The 12,740-nt window shown below is 44.9% G+C and overlaps 1 protein-coding gene across 6 annotated transcripts in view; it reads right to left on the bottom strand.

Moving 5' to 3' along the window:
- The window catches only part of Nf1 (neurofibromin 1), a 257,122-nt gene extending 245,444 nt beyond the window's left edge, over nucleotides 1-11,678 (bottom strand). For all 6 annotated transcript variants that reach the window (XM_036195402.1, XM_036195407.1, XM_036195405.1 and 3 more), the window contains exon 1: nucleotides 11,229-11,678. In XM_036195402.1, the coding sequence (XP_036051295.1) occupies nucleotides 11,229-11,288 (60 nt within the window). In that variant the 5' untranslated portion in view covers nucleotides 11,289-11,678. The remainder of the gene's footprint in view (nucleotides 1-11,228) is intronic.
- Nucleotides 11,679-12,740: the final 1,062 nt, after the last annotated feature.

Below are 12,740 nucleotides of genomic sequence, written 5' to 3'. Positions count from 1 at the left end.
TATAAAGCATTTGAATGGTTACATTATACTTCCACTTTCCATATCAAACAGTCTCAGAATTCAGGAGACTTACACTTCACAAAGGTAGTTTACATCAAGGTAGAAATGAGAACTCTCATCTTCAATGATTTTTGCTGCCAACATTTGATCAAAATGAAACCTATTTTCTTTCCCCATTCCCTGAAAATTCACTTATGAGATACTAATACCAAGAAACACAAATGGTTCTCTTTCCCTTATCAATTATCCAAAAAGAATAAGATCTGCCTGACACACAAAAGCACATTTTCCTAGCCCCAAAGCAGAAAAGAACTGACTAAAGCAACAGGATAAAAGTCATACTCTAAGATCAAGACAATAGGCTTGTCCAGTATTTGCCTAGTTGCCCAGAGAAGAAGTGCAGCAATGCACAAAACCAGAGGTGGGAGCACAGGAGCACAATCTCAGCATCTGGAGGATCAGAAGTTCAAGATCATCCTCAGGAATAGAACAAGTGAGAAGCCCTGTCTTAATTAAAAATGAAGACTAGAGAATTGCTAAACAGAAAAATAAAAACTGAAAAGTAGAGAATCAAAAATAAAAAGCAATACCACCCTTGAACTCACCAGAAGGCACTTTAATACTACCAAAAAGAGCCACATAATCAAGAATGTACTGCACATACCAGATGTGATGTTGCACATCTGTGACCCTAGCACTTAGGAGGGAGACAGGAAAATCAGAAGTTCAAGGTCATCAACCTAAGACCATATCTCAAAAAGGAGAATAAAACCAACTGACCAACTTATTTGTACACACCGATAACCTCAGCACTGCGGAAGATGAAGCAAGAGGTCAAGTTGGAGACCAACCTATGCTACTGCAGATCCACCTCAAAACTTAAAAAGACTGAGGTAACAGCACAGCAGGTAAGCACTTACCATGCAGGCCAGGTAGCCTGAGTTCAGTCACATAAAGGTGGGAAGAGAGAAATGAATCCACAAAGTCGTCCTCTGAACATATCCCCACATGCCCTGTGGCATATGCATATCCACACGAACAGAAATAAATATTTTCAAGTGAAAATTTAAGGATTCTGTGTTTAAATCCTCTAACACACAGCCAACCCAAACAGAGTGGATCACTATTCTAACATGAACATAAAAAGTAAAATGCGAGAAACATCTGACAGAGAAGCAGCATCAAGGTATCTTACAAGCTGTGTATAGAAATGATCATCAGCAAACATGAAAGGGGAGAGAAGATAGCACACAAAGTGGATACATTCCTGTGACTATTTACAGCTTCCTATCATGTAAAAGAGCACACTGAAAACACTAAATGAGCCCAAGATGTGGGTAGGGCAGGTGTTTTTCCCATTTTTGGTTTTGTTTTGTTTTGTTTTTCGAAACAGGGTTTCTCTGTGTAGCTTTGCACCTTTCCTGGATCTCGCTCTGTAGACCAGGCTGGCTTTGAACTCACAGAGATCCGCCTGGCTCTGCCTCCCGAGTGCTGGGATTAAAGGCGTGCGCCATCACCGCCCGGCTGCGTTTTTCCCATTTTACAGATGAAAACATAGAAAAGTGATACAGAGGTAAAGTGCCCAAGGTCACACACACTGTTAGTTCCACAGTGAAGGGCGTTTTTTCCTTATTACAAAGCTTACTGCAAACCCGAGGCGGTAAGAATTATTTCCTTATGCCCCAATTACTTTTGAGGACAACCCAAGAAAATCTGTCAACAATTAAACAGTAAAGCATCACTTGAAATTGTTATGAGACATAATTACTCAAAGGGTCATTATCTAGGTATAAAATTATAAAAATAAGTCATTCTTTCTCATCACAATTGTACTTGCTATTGACTAAACTAACATTATGCCTCAAGCACTAGATATACCATCTTTGTTTGGTTGTTGGACAGGACGTAGGGTGAAATAAGAGACCATTTCCTCAGGAAAAATAAGTTCTCTGAAATTCAATAGGATAAGACACCCAAAGCTATAAAATATGAGTAAGGGCAGGCAACAGCTTGTTGGCTGTAGTAGCAAACCTCAACCAAACTAGGAGTGCCAGATTATGGTCTACAAGAAAATATTCACTCTGGAAGTTAGCACCTGAAGTTTCTGCTACTGTGAGGTAAATAGGACAATTTACGGGGGCGGGAGGGGGGTAACATTTTAAGACTTCATTATAACTAGGTGGAACTGCAAATTAGCTTGGAGCTGTCTGTCTCAACAGTTCTTTTAATGATACAACCAAAGGCTCAAAAACCACTTTTACTTACTTACACTCAAAGCATATAACTGTATATATCACAGGCATGTGTGCATGCGTGTGCGTGTGTGCGTGTGTGCGTGTGTGTGTGTGTGTGTGTGTGTGTCTCGTCATCATGTAAACCAGACTGGCCTTGAACTCAGAGATCCACCAGCCTGTGCCTCTTGAATGCTGAGATTAGAGGCATCTGCCATTATACCAGCTTACACAGAACATTTTAAGTGGTCAAATATATTCAGTCAGGGTTGGAGAGACAGCTCGACAGTTAAGACTACTGGCTGCTCTTCCAGAGAACTGGGGTTCAATTCCTAACCTCCACAGGGCAGCTCACAACTGTCTGTAACCCCTGTTCCAGTGGACCCAAAACCCATACAAATCATATATGTTCAGTCTACTGCACACTCTCTAAGACACGTCAGTGGAGTGCAATAAAAGCCAGTTATTACTTACAATTTAACAGTGAAGTTTTTCCTCAGCACACCCCTGAGTGCTATTTACTTCAGACCCTGTGCCAGAAAGATACAGGGATATACAGGTCGCTGAAACCACCCATCGGTTCACATTCACTACAATCCAACTTTTCTATTCTCAAGGTCAAACTCTGTCTGATCTTTCCCTTCCCTAAGAAAATGGGGGTGTTCTAAAAGAAGTTAGATGAAACAACACAATGCTTTTATGAACAAGTCAATCCCTTGCAAATAGCTTAAGGTGCCCATACTCTACTTCAGTATTGATCCTAAGCCTTTTAACAGTTTAAGCTGACCACAAATCTCCCCTTCCATTTCTTTTATAGAACATTCTCCTTCTTAAACTTCCGTTTAAAAAAAGCCTTCTTATACCTCACATTCCTTGTCTTACATACACAAACACAAACCTCTCAATGAAAAATAAGCATGACATACAAATGAAAAACCTCTTTTTAATTAAAACATCATGTATTCTTAAAAAAAACATTTGGGGGGGGGGGGAGCTGAGGATCAAACCCAGCGCTCTACCACTGAGCTAAATCCCAACCCTAAAAAATATAGTTATAATTCAACAATATGGCCTGTACGAAACTTCAGAACACCAATTCTGAAGGCTACAATAAGAATGCCCCCATCACAGTCTGAGTAATTTAAAGGTGTAAAAATAAAGCATTATAATGGCTTACTATGTATCCTATACTAAGCTTTTGCTTTAACAACAAAATTCTTCATGTTGTGTACATTTTTTCAAAAGCAGAATAAAGAAAAAAATCCTAGGTTGTCAAGTTAGCTCAGTGACTTACTGCCAAGACTGTAGACCTAAGTTCAATCCCTGGAATCCACATGATAGAAGGAAAGAACCAATTCCAACACGTTATCCAGACCTCTGGAAATCATGGCACACACTCTCACACATGTATGCGCATGTATACATACACACACACACACACACACACACACACACACTAACATACATATGTACAATATACATACATACATACTCAGGAGGCAGAAGCAAGTGGATCTCTGTGAGTTTGAGGCCAGAGGCCAGCCTGGTCTACATAGCAAGTTCCAGGACAGCCAGGGCTTCACAAAGAGAAACCCTGTCTTGAAAAAACAAACAAAAACTTATAATAATAATAGTAATAATTTTGCTTTGGTTTTTGAGACAGGGTTTCTTTGTGTAGTCCTGGCTGTCCTGGAACTCATTCTGTATATTAGGCTGGCTTTAACTCACAGAGATCCACCTGCGTCTGCCTTCCAAGTGCTGGGATTAAAGATGTGCACCATCACTGCCTGGCTAATAGTAATAAATTTTGAAGTCAAATAATTATGTAAAAAAACTAGACTATTTAAAATAAAGTACAATTGGTCCAGTGCTGGCCCAATCTACACAACCTTACTTTACTATACTTCCCAAACTTGAAGACCGTATTATGTATGCCGCAAACTAGATGATAAACCAGGAGACATGGATCAGTTACTGAGATCCATAAATTACAAAAGGATGCTATCAGTACCCTAAGTATTTGTCAACAAATGCTAAAGAAAAACCAACATACACTCCAGGAAATATCCAGAGACTAGTCACTCTCTTTAGTGAAAATGCAATAGTCAATAAGCCTATAAGAACCCCAGCATGGTATAAGACCCAGCTGGTCTACAGAGTGAGTTCCAGGACAGCCAGGGCTACACAGAAAAATCCTGTCTGGAAAAAAACAAAAAATAAAACTAAATAAACCTGAAAGAACCTTAAAAGCTTTTCTGCTGGGTTCCTTCTCAATGGATGAGGATGGCTAGGATGTATGTGAGAACTGACAGCTGGCATAGGAACAGAAACACTGAATAACCGCAAACTTGGGCCCTGTTTAGAAAGCCCAGCTCAGTAACAGGCAAATCTATTAGAAAACACACACACACATCTGGCCAGGGCAGTGCACACCTACACCCCGGCACTCTGGAAGCTGGGGAGAGCCAGCTTTGGCTACCTAGTGAGTTCAAGGTCAGCCCGGGCTATGTAGTAAGACCATCTCAAAGAAGGAAGAGGAAGGGGAAAAGGAAGAGAGGGGAAGGGAAGAACATCTGTTCAAGCAGATTATTGCACTAACACATAAGGATCTGAATTTGTACATACAAGAGCGAGCTGTGTCTTAGGAACTTGGAGGAGAGATGCAGCACTGTGGTTATTAAAACTGTGTGAAGACTACTGTGTTAAAAAAAAATTCCTTTTCAAGAAAGCAGCAATCTAGAAGGGATAAAGCAAAGCTCGTTTTTACAGACATAAAGAAAATGAGTGAGCAAACAGTAGAGGTAGGCAGTGTCTAGCAACAAAAGAAAGAGATGTAGTTTACGGAGAAAAAATCTACTGCAAGACAAGGAAGCATTTCCTTTCCAAAGGAAAGAAGATGTAAGTTTAAAAGTGAAAAGGAGGGGTTGGGGATTTAGCTCAGTGGGAGAGCGCTTGCCTAGCAAGCACAAGACCCTGGGTTAAAAATAAATAATGTTTAAAAAAAGAAAGTGAAAAGGAAAATCCTGTATCAAGTACGGAGAGCAGGATGACAATTGACAATCAGCTAGAAGAAATTGCTTTAAAATTAGATGAGTTCCAAAACAATTATTCCCTCAACATAAGGTGTGTGTGTGTGTGTGTGTGTGTGTGTGTGTGTGTGTGTATCCCCACCCCACCCACAGACAGGGTTTCTCTGTGGAGCCTTGGCTGTCCTGGAACTCTGTAGACTAGACTGGCATTGAATTCTCAGAGATCCACCTGCCTCTGAGCCTCCTGAGTGCTGGGATTAAAGATGTGCGGGCAGTTTAAGAGTATATATTTTTAATGTTCTTAAAGCCTTATAAAAATTGCAGACCAGTAGTTAAGAGGATACATCCTTTTTTTAACCCAAAAGGGCTTTGAATTTTTGTTTTGTTTTGTTTTTTGGTTTTTGGTTTTTTTTTTTTCGAGACAGGGTTTCTCTGTGTAGCTTTGCGCCTTTCCTGGATCTCACTCTGTAGCCCAGGCCGGCCTCGAACTCACAGAGATCCTCCTGGCTCTGCCTCCCAAGTGCTGGGATTAAAGGTGTGCGCCACCATCGCCCAGCAGGGCTTTGAATTTTTACAAATCTATGTGGCCAATTAGTGTGCGATTTATAACAATGAAAATATTTGTCTAACATGTGAACTCTACCACATAGTATTCAAAGGACTCTGATTAGTACTCAATGTATAGAGAGGAACAACATTTACAAATTAAATTTTATACATCCAAGCACAGTGGCACACACCTTTAACCCCAGCAAGGTGTGCGGTGGGAGCAGGTGGTGGGAGGTGAGACATCTATGAGTTCAAGGCTAGCTTGATCTACACAGTGAGCTCTCAAAGAGCCAGAGCTACATAGTCAGAACCTGTTAGGGGAGAAAAATTGATTTTATTCTGTAAGAATGTATAAATATTTTTTATTTTTCATTGGTTCACTTGCCTAGATATGGAAAATAATGTGTTTTACTTCATTTATTTATTTTTTATGACTTTGGGGCACTTGAGTGCCTCAGTGCAACTTGTGGAGGTCACAGAACAACTTAAAGGAATCAATTCTCTCCTTCTACCAGTGGGTCCTGGGGATCAAACTCAAGTCATCAGGCTTGGGGAAAAGTGCTTTTACCTGCTGAGTCCGCTCAGTGCATGAAAATAATGCTTGAGGGCTGGAGAGACAGCTAAGTGGTTAAAAATACATATATGCTCAGCTTGGCAGTGGTGGCGAGGCAGAGGTAGGCAGATTTCTGTGAGTTCGAGGCCAGCCTGGTCTACAGAGAGAGATCCAGGACAGCCAGGGCTCCACAGAGAAACCCTGTCTCAAAAAAAAAAAAAAAAAAAAAAGAATACCACAGAAACCAACAAGGCACAGAGAGCTAGGTGAGACATGCACAGTGGTTTTAATCTGTTAAGAAACTGAGCTAATGGAGAAAGGGCTCAGATTGTTAAAACACTTGCTACCAAAGGGCCAGGGGGTTCAATTCCCAGCACACACATGTAAGCTCACAACCTGCTGAAACTCCAATACCAGAGAATCAGATGCCCTCTTCTGGGCTCTGTCAGCACACACACAACCATGCCAGCAAAACACCCACACACATAAAATAAAAAGAGGAGGAGGATGAGAAAGAAGAAGAAGGAGGAGGAGGAGGAGGAGGAGGAGGAGGAGGAGGAGGAGGAGAAGAAGAAGAAGAAGAAGAAGAAGAAGAAGAAGAAGAAGAAGAAGAAGAAGAAGAAGAAGAAGAAGAATTTTAAAAAACAGAGCTACTGGAATCCAATTGATGAGAGGACGTGCAGAGAGGACCGGCCACACTAGTGGAGGCCCATGAACTGTGGACTGGTGGCTGTGGAGCCCCCATCAGACTGGACTAGGCCCTCTGGACAGGGAAGACAGTTGTTTGGCTCGAACTGTTTTGGGGGCACCCAGGCAGGGAGATTGGGATCTGTCCCTGATCTATGGGGCAGGCTTCTGGACCCCGGTGCCTGTGGTGTGACACCTTGCACAGCCTTGGTGCAGTGGGAAGGGGCTTGGACCTGCCTAGACTCATGGGAGACCTCGATTTGGGTGATGTGGGGATGCGAGGTGGCTTGGGAAAGAGGGCTGGAGGGTGGGAGAGGGGAGGAAGGGGAAATCTGTGGATAGTATGTGGAGTGAATAGAACATTTCATTAAAAAAAAAAAAAAAACAGCTACTGAACCACAGGGTCAATCTATACACTTAAAATGGACTAGTTTTAGTTTCAAAACTTATTTGACACCATAAAAGCAGACTAAGGAGAAATAGAATATGTATCTGTTCCATTTAGTTTCTATCTACCTCAGCAAATGCCATTTTCCAATAAAGGAACGAATTACTTCTAAAACTGGCAACATTCACTCATTGGGATGTAAATATTACACCTACATGCATTATAATCAGATAGCATGGATTTGTGCTCAAAAATGTCAAGATGAACAGAAAAAAAAAAATTGTTTTGTTTTGTTTTTCGAGACAAGGGTTTCTCTGTGTAGCTTTGGTGCCTGTTCTGGATCTCGCTCGGTAGCCCAAGCTGCCTTCGAATTCACAGATATCTGCTTGGCTCTGCCTCTCAAGAGCTGGGACTAAAGGCGTGCGCCACCACTGCTGGGCTGAACAAAATAAATGTTTCCAGTCCAGGTGGCAGGGTTGGAGATGCAGCTCCACGGGAGATTACTACACTTGTCTTAATCAGGTCTGCTGCACAACCTGCACCAACCAGTGGAGGTACGACACAACCATGCAGTCACCAACTGAGCTGTCATCTCTACACATGTTCACGCTCAGCACACACATGTGCTGGCTATAGTAAGAAGCAGCTTGTCATTCCTTGAGGCCAGTGAAACAACTACAGACAACACGAAAATTTAAAACTTAAAAAAAAAAAGTTTGTGGTGCACGCCTTTAATCCCAGCACTCAGGAGGCAGAGCCAGGAGGATCTCTGTGAGTTCGAGGCCAGCCTGGGCTACAGAGTGAGTTCTAGGAAAGGCGCAAAGCTACACAGAGAAACCCTGTCTCAAAAAACAAAACAAAAAAAAAAAGTTGAAATAAATAATTCTCATACAAATACCAGTATATACTATGCTTTTTTTCTACCACTGGTACAAAATGTAAAGTTTGGCTAGAGATGGTGGCACATGCCTTCAATTGCACATAGGGATCTCTGTGAATTTGAGGCCAGCCTGATCTGTAGACGGAGTTCCAGAGCAGACAAGACTACACAGTGAGACCCTGTCTCAAAAGGGGAACAAAACAAAACGAAGCAGTAAACTCTTCTAACTACACTTGATGGGTAGTTAAAACTAATTCTATGAGATACTTACAAAAAGCATTCCCCAAATCGTCTATCATCCGATACATTTTTTACCCTAAAGCTCACTGGGTCTATTATGTCACTTACCCTTTCTCAGCCTCAGTCTTTCACAAAACAAAAAACCAACCAAACAAACTTCAATGGTAAGATAAACTTGAGTGGGAGTGAAGAGATGACTCAATGGTTAAGACTGCTTGTGGTTCTGTCAGAGACCCAGAGTTTAGTGTCCAGCACCCAAGTTGGAAACTCATACCTACCTATAACTTCAGGTTCAAGAGATCCAACACCCTCTTCTGGCCTCTGAGGATAGTGTGTGTGCTATAAAATAGTCTTTTAAAATCAGGGAAAATTGTAAGGTGAATCATTCTCCACCCTTCATTAAGATTATACTCTTTGTGAGTTCAGTTTTGGTTGGTCTATGCCAGTGGTTCTCAACCTTCCTAATGCTACGACTCTTTAATACAGTTCCTCCTGTTGTGGGTGACCCCCAACCATAAATTTATTTTGTTGCTACTTCATAACTGTAATTTTGCTACTGTTATGAATCATAATGTAAACATCTGTATTTTCTCATGGCCTTAGGTGACCCCTATAAAAGGGTTGTTTGACCCCCAAAGGGGTCACGACTCACAGGTTGAGAACCGCTGGTCTATGCACATTTTAAATCAATCTATCTCTCTCTCTCTCTCTCTCTCTCTCTCTCTCTCTCTCTCGTTTCTTTATTTCATTGTATGTATATGAGTGTTTTATCTGCATTTATGTGCACCACATGTTTGCCTGGTGCCAGAGATCAGAAAGGGCATTAAATCCCCTGGAAGTGGAGTTACAGATAGATGACTGTTAACTACAATGTGAACCATATGAATGGTGGAGCTGGAACTTTTTTCTATCAAGTTTGAAATCTAACACACTACATAATGCTCTATTTAAATCTGATGCTCTATAATTCAACCTATTCACACAGTAATATTTACCCCATCAGATAAATGTGTTACTAGATCACTTTTCTAGATACCTTTTGTTCTGGGAGCTAGATGAATGAACCCTGAAGTCTGACAGCTAAGAAACTTTATTTTATCTATGTAGGTTTTGTTTTGTTTTTTAATTTTTATTTTGGGGGGAAGAGTTGTTTGTTTAAGACAGAATCTCCCTGTGTAACCTTGGCATCCTGGAATTTGCTATGTAACCAGGCTGGCCTCCAACTCACAGAGATCCACCTGCCTCTGTCTCCCGAGTGCTGGGATTAAAGGCGTGTGCCACCACATTCAGCTCTATGTAGGTTCTTAACTCCCTTTGCCTATTCCCAATCTGTCAGGTCAAAAAGATTGGGTCCTACAAAAATATTTCTGGTCAAATTAAAGAGAAAAACCCTTCTCCTTCCTGCTTGTCAGCTCCCATAATCAGTTTTGTGATTGCACCCAATAAACAAAACAGATTGGCTCAATTTTAAACACTTCCCTCCTCGGAAGCCCCCGGCAGAACTGCAAAAAAGCAAACAAAAACAAAAAAGCAACAACAACAAAAAACCATCCTTTAATCCAGCCACAACCATCTACAGTCCATAAAATTAGACAAGCTCTCAGAGAAGGAAAACTCCATGTGGATTACCTCTTCCTTCATCAGCCTTAGAATGTAATGCGTGGAAAACACGGCGAATAAAAAGTAAACCTTCCTAAACTACAAAAACTTTTCCCTCCCTCCCAAGCAGCCTCAATTAAAGTTCTCCCGTGAAGAGAGTCAAAATCAAGTCAAAACAACACCACACCACCACGAGCAGAGTTACCGCACTAGGACCACATCCCCGCTGTCTCTGGTCTCTCTTAGTCTGCAGCTCCAATGCTGCTGCTTCCTTTCTCACCAGTCTCCCCTCACTCCGGGAAGAGTCTCACTTAGAAAGCTAATATTCACATCCTCGGACTTCTGGCTATGATCAAGGAAGGAAAGGGGCGGGGGGGGGGGGGATCACTTCAGAACCACGGTCCCCCCTGCAAACGTAAAGGGCAGCCTTGTGTCATCGGACTATGGGGACGCTGGTAGGGGGCCATCAAAAAGATGTTCAGTGTGTGTGCACTTGAGAGTCTCCAGGCAAGTTGACGCCCCGGAGCAGAAAAGTAAGATAACCTGTGCTTTTTCCCTACTCCTGCCCTTAAGGGGCAGAAAATGGGGGTGGGGCGGGATAGCATCCTGCTCCTACTGGGGGTACGTACACAAACAGGGGGTTTCCTTCGGTTATCCTCAGTTACGCGGTTGGCGGGTGTTCATGGAAAAGGGAAACCCTAACTAGTATTACCTACCTCCTTTCAAAAAGGGAGGAGTATGAGAGAACGATTAAATCCAGATGGAGCGCCCCTGAAAGCGCCCCCAGGTCACTCATCGCCCCCCCCACACCCCAAGAGCAAGCGGAAGGGCTGGGATAAAGGGGATGGAGGGCTGGACATGGGCAAGGCCCCACCCCCCCGGTTTAGGAGGGAAGGAGAGCCCCGACTCAGCGCCGAGTCCCCGCGCCGCCCCCTCGTGTCCCCCCCTCCCCGGCCCTTCCCCGGCCTGCGGAGCCCCCAGCAGCCCGCGAGGCAGCCGCTCCTTCCTCCCCTCACCCACCGCGTCCCCACCCCCACCCGCTCCCACCTCCCGCCCGCCGCGGGCCCGTTACCTGCTCGTCGAAGCGGCTGACCACGGCCTGGACCCATTCCACCGGCCTGTGTGCGGCCATGTCCTCCCCGCGACCCGGGGGTGGCGGAGGGCCGGGTGGGCCGGCGTCCGGGACCCGCCGGAGGGCGGCCGGCCGGCCGGCGTTGAGGTGAAGGCAGCGGCGAGCCGAGCAGCTGAGGAGTGCGGGCAGCTAGCGTTCCCACGGGGGTGGGGACGGGGGCCCGAGCGGCCCGCCAGGAGGGGGACAGGGGAAGGGGGCGTTGGCGAGGAGGCTGGGGGAAGGGGTGGGAAGGGGAGCCCGGGGAGGGGAGGGCGCCTGTGGGTGGCTCTCCCCACTTAGCGCCGTCTCCCCTCAGCCATCACAGTCCGAGACGCCGCCATGACACCCCACCGGAAGTGGGATCCTTTCCACGGCTCGGGGAGAGGGAGAGCGAGCGAGCTCGAGATTGAGAGCGCGGCTGGGAAACGGGGGGGGGGGGGAGCGAGAGGGAAGGGGCCTGTCGCGCATGCGCCCGCGCCGGCCGGTTTCATTAATGAAAAAGCGAGTCCTCCTGGAGGTGACGTCACCTAACTCCTCCGGGCCCGGAGGCGCGCGTCCCTCACCGCCGCCGGTCTCCCCATCTAGCCTGGCGCGGGGCTCCGGTCGGAGAATCTGAGCCGACTCCGGAGCGTCGGCTGGCATCGCCACCGCCGCCTCGGCCAGCCCTTCCCCCGCCGGCCCCCGGGCTTGGATTGCTCCCGGGGCTGGAAGTTAGGGTGTCCTGAGGCTAAGCTTTCTCTGCGCGCTGATCTCTGCCGATGATCTCTTGAGGACTGTGTTCAGTCTCTCTTCCTTCAGCGCTTAAAAATACCAGACACACACACCGCCGCGCAGCCGATGGGGCTTCGGACGGCTGCTGGAAAATGGAAGGCCAAAGAGATTCCGTGATTTCTTTCTTTTTAAAGTCGCTTAAATGCCAAAGCAAGACCCAGTGGCGATCCAAGTTCTCAGAGATTCTGGAGTCCCCAACCTGAAATTCCTCTACTAAACTGATAGGCACCCAAGTTAATAAAACTTTTGCACGGTTTGTAAGATTGAAGACTAATTCACCACACTGTAAAAGTCTTTAAAGGGCCTAACATACACGCATACATCGTCTCATTCAGCCTTTCAGCAGACCTTTCTAGTAGGGCTCACTAGCCATACCTAACTGATGAATAGGGCACTGGAGGTTCCAGGCTATACCCAAGATCAGAGTTGATGATAGTTACCAGAATGGTTCGGCTTTAAGGACAATCAGCCTCTCCAGAAACCAGGGCCTTCCCAATGCTCAGTACCAGAGTTTGAAGGATTTCATGTGGAATAGGCTGTGCACTCTTACAAAAGAGGATACTTTCGAAAGGTATTTTGCTTGAGGCTAGCCTGGTTTGTTCTGCGTAGGGAGTTGCAAGCCAATCAGGGCTACATGGTGAAACTCTACCGGGGATGGGGGTGGGGGCGTGTAGGGTGTGTTCAATAGCTGACATTGAACTT

Source organism: Onychomys torridus, chromosome 8 (assembly GCF_903995425.1).
Source record: "Onychomys torridus chromosome 8, mOncTor1.1, whole genome shotgun sequence".
NCBI classification, from domain to species: Eukaryota; Metazoa; Chordata; class Mammalia; order Rodentia; family Cricetidae; genus Onychomys; species Onychomys torridus.
Note: the sequence above shows the minus strand (reverse complement) of the source record. Positions and strands in the feature narration are given on the sequence as shown.